The 17,552-nt window shown below is 35.7% G+C and overlaps 1 protein-coding gene across 1 annotated transcript in view; it reads right to left on the reverse strand.

Moving 5' to 3' along the window:
- LOC105396595 (hemicentin-2) overlaps window positions 1-17,552 on the reverse strand; it is a 302,939-nt gene that overhangs the window by 55,781 nt on the left and 229,606 nt on the right. The window contains exon 3 of the mRNA XM_048632320.1: window positions 1,243-1,375. Within this exon, the coding sequence (XP_048488277.1) occupies window positions 1,243-1,375 (133 nt within the window). The remainder of the gene's footprint in view (window positions 1-1,242; window positions 1,376-17,552) is intronic.

Genomic DNA, 17,552 nt, shown 5'->3' on the forward strand with positions numbered 1-17,552 from the left:
TGTTTGTTTATAATTATATTTTTTTATTTGTAACTTTTTAGTTGTTTTTATTTTATGAAATTTTATGTCAGTAGTCGGGTTTTCGTTTATGAACATTTTTTATTTCAATAATTTTGGTGTTGTGATTTAAATACCTACAATATGCATATTTTTGTAATTTGCTAATCAAGCCCTTTCATTTGATACCCCACACGGCACAGTTGGAAAAATATTATATTTTCGATCATCCCTTTATGTCCTCTAGAGGGCGCTATATACATTTTAATGTAACGTCACACAGCCTATAACCATCGCGCGATCAATACGCTTCTAACGATACCTCATACATCAAAATCTATCAAGCCGTTTAGGCTACAGGAGGGACCAAAGAAACAGACAAACATACATACATACATACATATATAATACAAACATACAAACATACAATCGAAAAACATTACCCTTCTCCTTCGGCAGTCAGGTAAAAACGGATTTTGATGCAGTTTTTTTTTATTATTTAAACCTTCCCCTTAGGTTTAAGGTTCAAAAGTTTACTCTTTTAAAGCACTCTACGTATGATAATTATTATACATGGAGTGATTTAAAAGAAAGGTTTAAATAATATGTAATAATAAAATTAACTGAATGTGAAGCCACGGGAAAACGCTAGTGGCGTTAAACTCACAAAAATTTAAAAACGCAACCTTTTTAAAAATCCAATGTAAAACCCGGACCGAAGGACCAATTTCTCTCTCAGATTTCAATTATGCACTGACATCCTAGACTTTTAGGCAGTCGTGAATGTACGAGTATTAAAGCCGCTAGTGAATAATCGAATGCATATGTCCGAAGAATTGGCCATTGGTTTTTGAGGTTTTCGGGAAGTTCTGAAATATTAAATCGTAAATTTAGTGCTAACGCAAAAAGTTTTGGTGTAGGATGAATGAAACTTGGTAGCTGACACTTTCTATTAACACATATTATGCTACTTTTTTATCGCGAAATTCCCACGGGAAAACTTTTTAAGGCGATGCGAAGCTCGCGGGAACTGCTAGTCATGATGCAAGTTGACTCACGTGTAAATAGGCGTGGTGTGGCCCCGCTTCACGCGAGTATCATGATGTACAGGGTGTTGCAAAAAGGATATACTAAGCCGAGGGGATCATTCTGAACAATTTTTGTTTTACGAGTTTCCCATTTCGGCTTAGTAGGTATACTCTTTTTGCAACACCCTGTATAATCTGTATATGCAAGTGGACTTACGTGTAAATAGGCGTAGTATGCCCCTGCTTGTACCAGATGACCAGCCCCATGCGGTCGTCAGCGAGGGTCGGCGTGACGTCACACGGCAGCTCAACTGCGCCACCGCTCGGCGCGTGGTGGGACTCCACTGATGCTGGAAAGAGAAGGAAGTCGGTTAGAGAGAGATGTGAGGGGTAGGTGTGGGCAGGAGACTCCACTGACGCTAGAAAGAGAAGGTGGTGTTAAAGAGAGATGGCAGATCTATGCATTGAATGGTGCGTAGCTGGACATAGGCCTCTCCCAAGGAGCACCATAACACTCTGGTCTTCCTTATCCATCCTACATGTTAAACTTAAAAGTCGTTGGTGCATAATTATGTCAGGCCTACCGCCACTTCAGTTTGCAACTTGAGGTCGCTAGGGCAGATTTTTCAATAGTCAGACAAATGATATCTGAGGCATAAAATTGTTACTGTCACTGCCTTCTTCCTCAGATAACTTTGATCTGACCATATAAATAGAATAGAAATATCATCGTTTCTACGAATAACCTCATGTCTAACCCAAAAATATTTCTCATATCTGGAATATCTCATTAAATAACAATAATGTTTAGATATGTTAAGAAAACAAATAGAATAAAAATGCACCGGAAAATAAAATATCACTTTGTATATTACTTAAAAACGCTAAACGTGGCATTTTAACCTTTCTAATAAATTTACATTTTCATTGATCGGCAGTTAAACCCACAAGTGGTCTTAAACAGACGCAATTTTAATAAAAAGATCGTCTATTTGGGTTATAATGTAAAAAAAAAACGTAAAAGCTTTCTTTGTTACCTGTATTAATCGGATTCCATGGCAGAAAGCAATTTGCTCTCCGCATGGTCGGTCGCAGTTTAATTTTCAATTACGGAATTCGAATGGTCAAAATTTGAATATAACCGTTTTCAAAATGGCGGCCGTTAACTGAGCTGTATAAAGTGAGTGATTGAAAAAGTTTCGTAACGCCTGTGTTTCTAAACAATATGCTGACGTAAATTGAAATTTGGCGTTGATTGTTTGCGGTTTCTGATTTGTATTGCCCTCGACTGAAATAAATAGGCGTGTTATGTGTTTACCTGTATTTGTCTGGGGTTTGACTTACACATTGACAGTTATTTATATGTATAGGAGTCCCCAAAAGTATCCGTATACTATTACTAAGGACACGATCAACTATTCGCCGAAATCACGATTTATACTTCAAGGAATGAGCATTTATACTTTTTTTCCTTAATGTAGTCTGGATGTGAAAAGCAATGAATTTCCACCTCTACTAAATGTAAGTTGTGCGTGTTGCTTAATTCTTATTCCATCAAGATATTAATAAAGATATTCCGATAAGAGCAAGAATGGTAATCCACTAATTGACCGTTCCATATTGAGAACCCACTAACAATTTCAACTCTAAAATAAAAATATTTGATTAGTCGAAGTAGAAGAAGAACCATATAATATGCCATATTATGGCACGCATCACTTATTATGGGTAAGTGATTTCAAGTAGTTATTTTCTAGGCGCTTCCTGTTTCGGAAGCTGTCGTAAATCCTAGTCACATACCTCCTGCAGCTAGAAAACATCTGATATTCTGACCATCTGACAACATTGGGGTAGGCCAGCGTGGTGGACTTAGGCCTAAAACCCTTCCTTCTCTGAAAGGAGACCCGTCCCCAGCAGTAGGGAAGTGATGGGTTCGTAACAAAATGACCCAAGAAGATCCTTATCAGCGTGTCAGTAACATACACTAAAGACATCCGTGTACTAGATTTTACTACTAGTATATCATATCAATAACTTTATCGCACAAAATGGCGGCCTGCCCGTCCGTTCTGTCGACTGCACTTTACGTTCCCGGGGCGATCGCAGTGTCATATTATATGATTATGATAAAATTGCACCATCTTTTATCTCTATCTTTCATCGGACATCGCCGGCGGTGAGAGATGGACAGATAGATGGCTGATAAGTGCGGCTTCAGGGCGATTCCGCAATGGTCCATCTCGTATCTTATCCTATATTTTTAAATTCATTTTCATTCTTTTAGCATCGTAGGCAACTGATGCATCGTATTCAATATTATTTTAATTTAAAGTTATACAATGCAACATGAGTGGCATGACCAATGATCTACCAAGTGCATGAGCATTGAAAGTCACCTAAGCGGCGTGCAAGGTAACATTTGTAGGTAAAGTGTCATATTGCATGTACTCGTGTTAGGGTACAGCGCATCTTACATTCGTGAGTTAGTTCGAAGCGTCTAACTAACTCACGATAGCGATGCATCCTAAACGAGCAATTCTTGCGTATTTGGATAGATTATTAGTTATTTATATTATATTTATATTTATGGCATATAATTATTTTATCCTAATTTAAAAAGCATGGTCGTTGCGTTTTTCTTTCAAGTGAGGCAATTATTTGACAATACTACTAAAACTCTCTAAAACCTACCTTTGAGTTAGCATTTTTCTCGCTAAATCGAATTACTACCTTTACCTATACAAGGTTAGTTTTTTTTCGCTAAATCGAATTATCGATGACCAAAAAGGAACAGACCCTTCCAAAAGGTTATATTCGATTCGATATGAAATATTGGCTAAAAATTATATGGAGCAGGCTACTGAAATGGCTGGTTGCTGCGTGCGAATATTATAAAAATGACGTATTATTACTATAAGTGGAAACCTAAACGTTTATTATAAAAGACTTGGTAAGAATTCTTGATCACCTATTTAAAAGTATTATCTGTGCATTCGTCTTGTAAGAGTTGTAAGGCAGCGTTCGATCGGTGATAAAAATTAAAAATGATTGCTCAATAAAAACGCTTGGCGATTGATTAACAGTTTATGTCCAGGTCCATCAAAATTCAGGGATATAACCTGTCGCCACTGCATGGGGCATTTTTCGTCGAGTTGTTTAGAATAACGACACTATGTATATTTTTCTACCTATAGTAAACTTATAAGCATAGTTCGGGGGCCCTGTTCATTTTGTGATTTTTAATGTAAGATGTGCGCAAAAATACTTTTTGTTTTGTAAAATAAGATTGTAATTATTGTACTTATTATGTGTTTTATGTGCAAATAAATAAACATTTTACTCACCTATATAACTCATACGTAAGTATATATTAACATAAATAAACAAAGTTAACCAAGATATGCGGTGAAGGAAACTGGGTGAATATAAAAAGGGTTTTACGAGACAAATCAAAAGGAAAGCCAGTTGATATATAAATGTCTTGACAAATCAAAATAGAGATAATATGAATTCGTGTCTCCAAAAGTAATAAGATAAAGGAATGATATAAGAGTCACGAACAGCTGAAGAATGGAGAAGAGAACAATATACAGGATGATTTAAAAGGAAAAGCCAAAAATAGGTGATAGGTACTGAACAATCTTTCTTTCTACAACTTTTGAAAATTCCTGAACTAATAGCTTATCGCTAATTAACCGAAACAGACGAAAAAGAAGAACTACTAAGTTTGATATGTGTTCCACATCAGCCAGACCAGCTACCACCACCGATATACATATAAGCAATCAACAACTCCTAAGCAGCGTCGGTACATGTCAAAAAACTATCAGATCCATACAAGTTACGACAGATTAGACTTTTAAGGGATTTTGTCGATTGCTAATTAATGTTCGGTGGTACACCTCACCTGTATGTAATATTTGTTACCAAAACGCTAAGAAGAAAAAGAACATACCTAATTATTGTGAATTTGTTTACTAACTTTGTTTTTTTCCCATCCCTTCACACTCACTGTTCTGTGAATAAAAACGTACGTTTGTATCTCCTAACGTGACCGAGTTTCAGAGTGGAGGGGTCCCTTAGTGGGGGTCCCTTAGGGCCAACCCACACTGTCGTCATATATCCTGCTTTACTTGTAATAAAACCAGAGAGGGGGGTGATATGAGAGTACACCTTGTTTTAGACTTATGTACACAATACAGGATGTGTGAAATAACTTTTACCAAACGCTAAATATATTTAAAATTGTATATATTTTATTTTAGTTTTAAGTTACGACGACCGAATGGCGTAGTGGTTAGTGACCCTGACTACTGAGCCGAAGGTCCCGCGTTCGATTCCCGGCTGGGGTAGATATTTGTTTAAACACAGATATTTGTTCTCGGGTCTTGGATGTGCCCGTAAAATGGCAATAGGCCCGCCCCCTATTACATTGGGACTAACATAACACTCTGGCGAAAAGTGGATGCAGCAATGCACCTCTGCCTACCCCGCAAGGGAGTACATTAGTGCAAGGCGTGAGTGTGTGTTTTGTGATTTTTTTTTAAGTTAAGCTTAATTGTACGCAACGGATGCATCGCATTCAGTGTTCTTTGCATAGAAATTCACACAAGTGCGTCCACTTCATGGGCATTGCCGACGACGTTTCTCCGTACATTTATGGAAATCCGTTTGGTCCGATACGCACGATAAATGTTACTTGGTCACTGTAGTCAAATGTCAGATACATAGTCAATGGATTAGTTCTATTATGTAGGTAGTGTGTATAAATATTTTATTTAATTGAAATTTCCAACCATTGTAAACTAATTTTAGATCTAACGTCAATATCTAATTAACCTATCTTGTAACCAAAATATAACATTCAATGTTATATGTTTCTATACTAGTTATACGTAACAAATAACCCATACACTACACTAAGGGCCATAATTACCTGAATCTGAATACGACTTGTGTATGAAGACGCCCTACTACGCGCTCGGTGTTGCCACGCGGAATTAGATCTTAACGGAGGATTTAGTAATTGTAGGATATACAAATTATAGTCGCTTGGTTTGTAACCCCTATTTGCATAATTAGACACAACGCGTTTACAGCAAACGAATCGATAGACATTGAAATTTAAAAAAGTACATTTTAGATTAACAATATATACGAACACACAAGATGGAGTGTTAGTGCAAAAGAAATGTCTATTATGTTTATTATTCTTAGATTAACAATATACACGAACACACAAGAGGGAGTGTTAGTGCAAAAGAGACGTCTCGACAAATAAAACCCATCTTCTACCACTGAGCTCTAATTTTGAATTAGTTCGGTTTGTAGATTTGTGACTTTATTAATTTGTATAATAGTTGTCATTAGGTTGAACTTAAAACGGTTTGACAGTAAACAAAATGCTGTCAGTTTTTAGCATAGGTAGTTTTTTATGTGATACTATATCTAGTTCGAATAGGTATCGTTAATCTATGTAAGCAGTAGATACGCACTTACACTAGTTTAATTCTATCAGACTGTTCGCCTAGTGTGAACGCGGCCACATCTAAGAACCACTACTCGACATGTGATGTGCAAAACATGTACATAGCTATATATTCTATATAATATATAAGGGGGTAAGTGTACGGTGTGGTATAGGGGTCACAAATCAATGACATGTTGACATGCTTTACACTACTATACCATTTTGGAGGCTTACAATATTGATTGAAGTTTCTCTGTAAGGTCTCAATGGTTACAGTTTCTATTCTATTCTCTGGGGGTAAAAATACCTGCACTTGGCTCTCTCGAATGGAACCATTTTGCATATATTTTGATAGTGGCTCAGCAGAGGGTCAAACTAATCTAAGTAAAAAGTCTAGACACCATCAACTAGACTTTCTAAATAAATAAAACGCTGATTTCAGGTCGTAGAACAAAGTAGTTCAGGTAGAAACCCAAAACAAACAATAGTGACGTCGCAACGAGTCGTACGCTGCAGCATCTTGTCGTTATCCGCCAAATGCCACCTTTATTCTCTGGCTACCGCACCACCACCGACTTATTAGCAATTAACAATCCATAAGAATCGTCATTCGCGTCTGTCAAACATCTGTCAGATCCATACAAGTTACGTCAAATTTGACAATTGAGCAACGCTGCTTGAGGATGGTTATTGGGGAAGAAATCCAAGTGAAACTTTGGCAGCACAATCGAGTGTGCATTTTCAGCTTCTGACCAATTACATTATTAAGGCGCCATCTGTACAATATTGGGGCCTTACCACAAAAACTTAGACGGTATTTAACATGTGTTTAGCGTTGTCAAATGCCTACAAAATCTGTCAAATTTCGTTTTAAACACTTGTTAAACAGTGTTAAAAGTTTTTTGTGGTAGCACAGTTAGCTTTTACTTTTTCTCCCTATTACTAATGTTCGGTGGTGGTAGCCCTGTTTCTATTTGTGACAAAGCTCTATAGCCGATTGTGTTAATGTAGCTTATTTCCTTTACTCTCAGTCTGTGACCGCAAACCGTTGCGAATGGACATAATGAATGTCATAACTACTCGTTGTTGACCGCAATAACGTTGTGACATGTCTGTTGTAGATTTAACGATTTGTAGTTCACGCCTGTTGGTACGCCTAGTGTACATTTTGCTATTTGGGCGTTTTTTTTTTAATTTGACGACTGAATGGCGTAGTGGTTAGTGACGCTGACTACTCAGCCGAAGGTTCCGGGTTCGATTCCCGGCTCGGGCAGATATTTGTTTAATCACAGATATTTGTTCTCGGGTCTTGGATGTGCCCGTAAAATGGCAATAGGCCCGCCCCCTATTACATTGGGACTAACATAACACTGGCGAAAAGTGGGTGCAGCAATGCACCTCAGCCTACCCCGCAAGGGAGTACATTAGTACAAGTTGTGAGTGTTTGTTTTTTTTTACTATTTTTTGCATAAATAACTTCGCTTGCTCGCCTATTGTGACTTTTGTCATTTGTTTTTTGCATAAATAACGATCATAATTATGTGGGTTCTGTATTGAAAGAGCAACATTATTATTAAAGGAATATAAAAAAGTTTTAAAATATCTCTCGGCTGCGTTAATAATTTTATCAGCAAAAATAAAAAAATACGAACCACGGATTTGGATTTTGAGTTCGACGTTATGAAAAATATAATCATTACAGACAGGATATTTATCACAGTTTCCGGCTATCAAGCACGGAGCGCAAGACATAAATCCACGGCAACGGGATGTGAGCAAGCGCGACGAAAGACTTTTGTCAAGTCTTCTCGTGCACATCTTGCTCCCCGTGCTAGGTATGCAGGATAGTTTTCGCTTTATCGTTCGTAATGTAAAGTATTATTTATCACCCACAACATAAATTAGCAGGTCTCATCATCATCAATAACAACAAACAAAATATGTCGAAGCATGTCACACTAAATTATTATGGATTAGCGCAATTTAAACACCTGAGATTAATTAGGTGGTGAAATTATTTTGACAAACAATTAATTGAATTAATCATGTATTATCTAGGCTATGAGCTTTATCATAATAATATAATATTTATGTTTGCTTTAGAATACATTATACATGTACCTACTTACCTGTTTATACTATACTAACATAAGTTACACCAGTATAGATAGATAGATATTCTTTATTTGTACACAAAAACAGTATACTTAATACTTAAAGTTAAAATATTTTTAATGTTAAAAAATAATAAATTCCTATCCCGATAGTAAAAACACATGTAAAAATCTGTTCAGAATGGCGAGATGAGTCACAATATTTTCGCTTACTATATCAGATTTACAACACCCTGTATGTCATTGTATTTCAAACTAAACTGGAATAGTTCAAGCTGGGACCACGGGCTCACCCCAACCATTGATATCAATATAAATTGCCGGTCGTGTTCTGTAGGTATTATGGGTACAGTACTTTTATAATAACTACAAATGTATTTGTCTTCAGTTAATTGAAATAACATATGTTAAAATTGTCTCTTCCATCCAAAAGTTGTCTGGTAGAAATTGTTTTAAGCAATAAGACCGCCTTTTTGTACTATTTTATATACATATGTATAAGTTGTGATATTGTGATGTTTTCTTTAATGGTGCAAAATAAAGAGTATTCTATTCTATTCTTATCTATAAATAAAATAGCCTTTTTATTTTCTCAAAAATGCGATTTCAAACACATAAATAAATTATTGTTTGCGTAAATTGTATTCAACATGCATTTTAAGCATAGAATAAAATAAATAACGATAATACATAAACTTTCGTTAATTAATACACCAAAGGCTTTATAATTTATGTATATTTAATGTTCATCAAAATTTTAATCTAATTTTAAAATAATATAGTAGGTATGTTACATTCTGATTTATAATTTAAATTGCATATTTATTAATAGTAAAATAATTAAATGAATTTATTCCTAATATAATGCATGCTGTATTCACCTATAATTGAAGATGCATTGATCGTTAGACTTAATTTAATTTAGCATGTAATTAATGTAATCTTTGTTGGTGAATCAAATAAAAGGAGAGCACCAAAGCTGTGTCTTCGGGGTTTTTCGTCAGCCGAGCCTATCTGTAAAACTGCAAACATAATATATTTTATGTCTGTTGAAAAAAAAAGTTCATAATAACATGCTCCCACACCTTACTATGCCACTTTTACAACACCGTGTATATCTCCAATGTCTCGTTATTTATTTAATTCTTTATTGCACAAGTATAAAATAAATGTACAAAAGGTGGGCTTAATACTAAGAGCATTTTCTACCAGCCAACCTACAGGAGGTACAGGAAAACTGGTACAAAGATGTGCAAAAAAATAAATAAACATGAAAGATGAAAGAAACATGTTATATGGGTTGGTATGCTGTATAGGTACTGTCCTCTGCTGTATACTGCAAGGCGAACTATTAAACTCATAAATCTATCGCTCCACGATAAATGCAAGTGCTATGATATAACAAATAGCTCACAAGTGTCCCCAATTGTGGTTATATTGGGGACAAGTCTAAAGATGTGTAATTATGACCATCAGTTGCCAATAGAGTGATTTTATTTATTATATCACAATCTTATCAAAAGCAACGAAATACATAGTGTTTTTTACAATAATTGTACAGTTGAGATAGCGTAGTGTAAAAACAGAGGCAACAAGACTGTAACATAAGAAAGGCATTTTTTGTATATACAAGTATTAATAAAAAGAAAACCTACCTGTTTTACTAACAGTGGGTGCAAAGCCATGGTACATACCCGAATCTGACCAGTAGCATGACCATGTGTTCGAACTAAATCGAGGATTCCCCAAATATTACTGTAGATTAATCAAATGTTCGTTATTTATATGCCGGACATCTGTTCTCGAATAACCTATCACATGTCATTTATTTGCCGATAAATTTCCACGATCTCATTTTGGCTATAATGGTTTGGTCACATGAATAATGGGTGAAAATATGGTGAACCTACACAATAATGGGAGGGATTAATAATCGATCTTAATCCAATTCTAACTGGATATCGCATTTTGAATTATGTTAACATACGTGTTTTTGAGTGAGTTTGTACCACTCGTCATTTTGAACAACTTTTGTTCAAGGAAACATGGTACATAATCTGTGAAAAAGTCAGAAATCATATTATTTTACGTGTCTTTTTTATTCGAACGCGTAGCTATTATAAAGTGAGTACAGTGCTCCAAAATTGATAATGCGCATAGAAATCTTTGACAGATCGGTTGTTTTCGATTATGTGACACATGATATTGACTCCTATTTCTTTCGAATAAGGTGCAAAATGCAAGTGTTTTTTTAAGGCTCTTACGATTTAATGATTCGGGTATGAAGATCTGTATGTGCATTATTAATTTTGGACAAGTGTACTTACACTCGCGAACAATGCTAAAGTCCCAGTAACAATTGCACCAAATTACTCGTAAACGGAAAGGGCTAAAATGAAAATCAGAAGCTGTGGCCGATGCAGAATTTCTCATTGAGATAAACTATTTATGCATTTACCATAACGGGAAACATAAAAGAAATTATTTAAACATATCATTGTATATTCATTTTTTTTAAACATTACAATATATTATACCTACCGACTTATATTTCAAAGTACCTACTTGTAACATCTACAGTATCATTTACAATCTATTTCTATGGCGTCGTAACCACAGGACAAATTGCAAATCATATCTTATATTCCTAGTTTTATTGTATCAGTGTCACCACGAGTTAAGTGAGAAATCTTGAACATAACGTCAAACTGGGTGTTGCAAAAATAGTACCTTTCATTCTTAACTAGCTGTTCCCGCGAGCTTCGCTTCACCTTATATAGTTTTCCCGTGGGAATTACGGGATAAAAAGTAGCAAATGTTCTTTCTCAGGGTCTAGACCATATGTATACCAAATTTCATTCAAATCCGTTCAGTAGTTTTGGCGTGAAAGAGTTACAGTTACTTTCGCATATTATAATATTAGTTAGGATCACTTTCAATGAACAGGTACAAAATGGTCGAGAGAATCAGGAGCAGAGTACTTACATCCCCACAGATAAAATAATAGGTTTAATTTAACTATATTCTTTGACACATTCTATTCTATTCTATTCTATTCTCTGTGGGGGTGTTAGTACCTGCACCTGGCTCTCTCGAGTGGAACCTTTGTGCATATTCCCAAGGTCTAAACTGCCTATTACTACTCTTTGACACACTAAGCAGAAGAAAGCAAACAACACTAGTCATCGAAGCCTTAGAAAGAGAAGGAAACTAAATTAAATTGGGCGCCTCCTAAAATCATTTTGTCTGGCATCAGCGGCCAGTCCAATTTTGACCCTAAAACCGGGTAAATAAGATACAGTTTATATTTTTGGGTTGCTTTTACGCGTTGTGTTACGATTTTTAATTAAATGGATTGCCTACAACAGTTTTACTACTGTAAGGGTCCGTCTTGATTAATGTCACAGTCATCGCTTTCTTGTTTTTGTCGCACTGTAAGGGCGCATTCACACGGATACGTCACGGGCATTCTTTGTATTTGCGTTAGAGCTGTGTCAACGCAACGTTAATGTAACGCATAACGCAACGCCAGTGTGGCATCGCTCTATCAGTTCGTGTATTTACACATTTAATAATTCTCATTTGTTTTTTTTCACATTATTCACCTATGTCAAAATATCCGAATCACATTGCGATCGTAGTAAAATTTTAACCTCTCTGATTTTTTCCATAAAAAACTTGGTCGCGGCGTCGAAACGGCATAGATGTACCGGTCCCTATAGTTTTGTGACACTTACCCCCTTATTCATAAAAAAGTTACTGCATGCTTTAGCTATTGAAGTGTTTTTTCACTCTCTGACAGAGAACAATTTGTTCTTTGACAGAGAGTGACAAGTACAGTGCAATAGCTAAAGCGTCCAGTAAGTTTTTTATGAATAAGGGGGTAAGATGTTAGTTTTTAAATTAGTATGTAGTTATTCTGCTAGTGTACAGTACTATTTACTTCATAACTTAGTTAGGTAATAGTTAAAGTCTACGTTTGTCTATGGCTAGTCTCTATATAGATCTATTATCCCTGTTATTTGTCCGTAATAAATAACAGAAGGATTTTTCCTTTCAATGAGGAAACACCTCTGTAACCTTTATGATAGAAAGTGATATCGATCGTAAAATTGAACTTATTTCTAGACCACCAATTTCCGGACCGTATCCGGAGCTCTCTGTCATGTTATACAGGGTGTTAAAAGTATTGTATTCTAAGCTGAAAGGTGGTGAATCAATGGGTCATTTTGAACAATTATTAATTTGCAATTTTTGCAAATTAGTGAACAACCCTGTAAAGCGTCCATGTTATTATATGCATAAATTAGCAAAAAATAATGAGCACTCATTCATTGCATATAAAGTCCTCTAAAGAGCCATATTCTGTAATAGACGGCTGAATGGTGTAGTGGTTAGTGAACCTGACTGCTATGACGAAGGTCCCGGGTTCGATTCCCGGCTGGGGCGGATATTTGTTTAAAGACAGATATTTGTACTCGGGTCTTCGGTATTGATATTTATATTTAGTATGTGTCTATCTATGTATTTGTGTAGATATGTATATCAGCTGTCCGACACCCATAACGCAGGCTGTGCCTAGCTTGGGGTCGGATGGCCGTGTGTGAGATGTCCCCACATATTATATTATTATTATAAAGTCCTCTAAAGAGTCATATTCTAAATAGAGAGTAAAATATTCACGTTCGTAAAACATAACATGCTCAGCATGGCGAGTTGTTTTCGACCTCTCTTTTATAACGTAAACTGTTTCCTATATGTTGTACTAGCTGTTCCCGCGAGCTTCGCTTCGCTTTAAAGAGTTTTCCCGTGGGAATTCCATGATAAAAAGTAGCCTATGTTCTTTCCCATGGTCTATACCATATGAATACCAAATTTCATTCAAATCCGTTCAGTAGTTTTGGCGTGAAAGAGTAACAGACAGACAGACAGACAGACAGACACAGTTACTTTCGCATTTATAATATTATATAGTTAGGATTTAAGTATAATAATTACATTATACTGCATCCCCCATTAGTTTTAGGGCATTATTTTAAGCTCATATCATCACGTCTATCAATTAATTACCTCTAGTAACATATTTATACATATATATTATAATTACACTAATTAGCAATTAGTAAATTGAAGCCAGTGCGGTGTCATATGGTTGAGTTATTCTAGGTACGAGTATATTAGGAATGTGTGTTTTAGTCTAGACAAAAACAGTTAGAGGTCATTGGTCTCTGGGTACAACTCTTTTTAGTGAACACAAGAAGTTTTTTTTTTATAAAACATTTTTTGTGCATACTAGGATTAAATTAGGTAATATGTGCAAAATGTTTGTGGATATAGTTACTTACGTAGAATATAGAAAACACTTTTGTTAGGTTAAAAACTCTGAATTCGTTATTGTTTATTTAACTCGTCTGTGTTATCCCGTGGGATTACCGAGATGAAAAGTAGCCTATGTAATGAATCCGATGTCAGATGCTAAAATATATTTTTTAATCTACAGGGTGTTGCAAAAAGGGTATACTAAGCCGAAAGGGGGTGACTCAGGGGGCTATTCTAAATAACTTTTGTTCTACGAGCTTTGCAAATTCACGAAATTAAAAAGTTGTTTAGAATGACCCCCCTGAGTCACCCCCTTTGACTTAGTATACCCTTTTTGCAACACCCTGTATGATGGTTCAGCCGTTTTCCGAATTGAGGTCTGTCCTTACTTACAATTCACGTTATTAGAAGGATGTACAATATACAATATTAGTAGCATACATTACGATGTAAGGTAGTCGAATATTCCGTTAATGAAAATCTTTATTAACTGAAGATCATAATATAATATTATGTGTAGGTAATGTAATATTTATCCTCAGCATTTTCTTCCTAATATTCCCGTGTCGGTGTCTAATATTGTGGGTGTTACGGGAATAAGCCGTGAATTAGCTGTGAATTACTTTCATTTCTTCGTAAGATAAAGAAAGATAAAGATAAAGAAACATTTATTCGACACATAGACAGCAACAACAACAAAAAGAAAAATACAGACTTAAAGAAAAGAAATACATATACAAGATAACAAGGCCAAAAAAAATAATAAAAAATTTACATGAGGCAAAAACAAAAATACAGGCAAAATATAAAACAATAACACAACGGGTTGCTGTCCGGAGTGTCGAAACGGCACCAGCTCAGCATGAGCTGTGGACAGTAAGGCCACAGCGCTGATTTTCAGCTGGCCCTTTTAAGTGACCTCAGTCACGTACACGTAAGCAGCTTTTGGTCCCTATAAATGAATACAAGGTAAGATTTTATTAGTGCGCCGATGCTGAACCATTTTATATTGGTCAGCATCGCATTTTCCAGTATAGTTTGCATCTTTTTTTTAGAATCCATTTTTATTTTGGGGACTTTGTTTTCTATAGAAAACATGTCAGTCCCATCATACCCTAATACAAGATAACAATCAGCTAAACAAGTAGTTACTTTGACAAGGTATAGGCGGTATAGCTCCTAACTTCAGGACTATCTACTTGATTGGACCGAAATAAACTAGGCTCTAATTGCGTAGTCCGAATTCTGTCCGATGTTAAGTTAAGTCTTCGTTTTATAACAAGTAGGATTATGTCTTGAATTTATTAGTTTTCGCTAGGATACATACAATCGGCATTTGCCAATATCACTGATAAATTGCCACCCACTCAGCGGTAAAGTTTCCTATTTATAAGAGTGCCATATTTACCTATTTCTTGGTAATCTTGAATTAATCATATCCTCTTCACCTTATATCGTAAATGGCATTTCCTATATTTTAGGTCAATGGCTATTTTGGGATGTGTTTTAGGAAAAAATAATTTGTGGCAATTAAGGGCCTGTTCACACTGACCGGCTGAGACAGGACAACATTATCATATTTATTGGAAATGGAACCTTTAGGGCTTGTTCCACAATGTCTGGTTAGTGGCTACTTGTGGGATAAAATACATGCTGTCACTGTCAAAAGAATTAAAACAGAGAGTGACAGCATGTATTTTATCTCACAGGTAGCCACTAACCAGACATTGTGAAACAGGGCCTAAGTGTTTTAGTTATCTAACCGACAGGGATTGATTTATAAATTAAACGTCATCTCCATAGTTATAAAATTCATGACAGATGTGTCAAACCACTAACTAAAGTTAACCACTAAGTACTTCCTGGTTATGCCCTAACCAAGAATGGAGAAATTGGCACTTAGTCATTGCGACAAGTTTTATTTTTGCATGTGACGTTGACATTATGAAAAATAAATACATAGTCAAAACTTTTTTTATCTGCTTCTATTTTATAAGTTTAACTTTGCATATTCATAGCTCAATCACATATTTTATTGTATTTACATCAAATTTGAATTCAATAGATATTTTTGTTTACAAAAGCTTAAAATGTCCAATATCCGTAACCATTAACCATTCATAAAATTACTATCTCGTATCCATTGTTGTTTTTGAGTAAGTACATCTTAAATGTAGATGTACAGTTACCCAAAGAGATACCCACCCTACACTAGCTTTCTGATTGAACCAAAAACTCATAGGTGGAAGATATATTTTTTGCTGTTCTATAGACATGTTTTCGGTCACATGACTTATTTTAGTAAATGCCGTAGTTTTTTTTTACATTTTAAAGACGAACTGAATTGAAACCTTTTGTATATGAAGGCTTAAGAAGTATTTTTCTAAAGTAACAGTAAATCTTTTTTTTTTTGTAATACATACTTTTTTTTTCTAGGCGTGATTTAGCTTATATGTCACACTAACGTACTTTTATTACAGCCACAAGTATAAAATAAAAAGCACACTCATACCCACGGTAGTAATAATAAAAATAAAGCACAGATCCCGTTTAAGGTACACTTTATTAGACCTCGGGGACGCCGAGGTGGTTATGCCATAAATAATATGAACTGGCATAGTAACTTACTTCGCTCAGTTGGGTTACTCCAGCTAGCCTAGCACGGCGCGTAAGACGCGCACGTCAAGACATGACAAAAAATTTCTGTAGCTCTCGAAGCCGCGCGATGTGAGTGAGCGCGACGTAATACTTTTGTCACGTCTTTTCGTGTGATTCTTGCGCCCTATGCTAGGTCTTCTGCTTTACTAATGCTTTTATCCCACTGCCAAAGATACAACAAGTTGCCAAAAACGTACACGCTCTCATTTATATAAAAAAAACATCAGATTGACGGAAAAATTTACATTAATCTATTAGCAATGCAACCTTCCGCCAAAATTAAGAACTTAGTTTTTCATACAAGTACAACATAATACAAAGTTATGTGAGCTGGAATACAATATTAGGACCTTAAGTAATTGGTAATGACACAGATCCCTCAGTATGCATGCGTGTCTGAATCGCACTTGAAAATATGCTCGAGGATTTTCTTTCGCCATTTCTTTCCTCCTTATAATGACGGGGCCTTTGTGAAATGGTGGTAGATTATGACTTTTGACAAGTAATTCTAATATTCTACGTCGAAAAAATAAACGATTTCATTTCATTTCATTTCACTTGGCCTGTTTTTTCGTTAACTAGAGTGACCCCGCGAGCTTCTTTAGCTTTTAGGGAAGAAATTATGGCTGCCTCATGTGTGTGTGGGTTGAAATCCCTTTGTATATGTCGCAGGCAACTGGTTTAATCTCCTGTTTGATTGAACCACTAGCCCGTTCATTGGATGGCGCTGTTCAGTTGTATGACTAGGCCGAACGTTGATTGTACCAGCGTCACAAAACGTCCAACTAGTTAGCTGACTTAAAATCAGTCAGGTGGTGAATAAAACAAATATGGCGTCTAACAGCTAACAGCTGACACAAAAAGCACCTATATTGTTAGTTTTTTGCAAATAAATTAGCTTTAAGGTGCGTTATTTGTGTTAAAATAGTGTGACAACATGGATTTACCTATTATTACGCTGCGGGC

The sequence above is a fragment of the Plutella xylostella genome, chromosome 31, assembly GCF_932276165.1.
Source record: "Plutella xylostella chromosome 31, ilPluXylo3.1, whole genome shotgun sequence".
In the NCBI taxonomy this organism is placed as follows: Eukaryota; Metazoa; Arthropoda; class Insecta; order Lepidoptera; family Plutellidae; genus Plutella; species Plutella xylostella.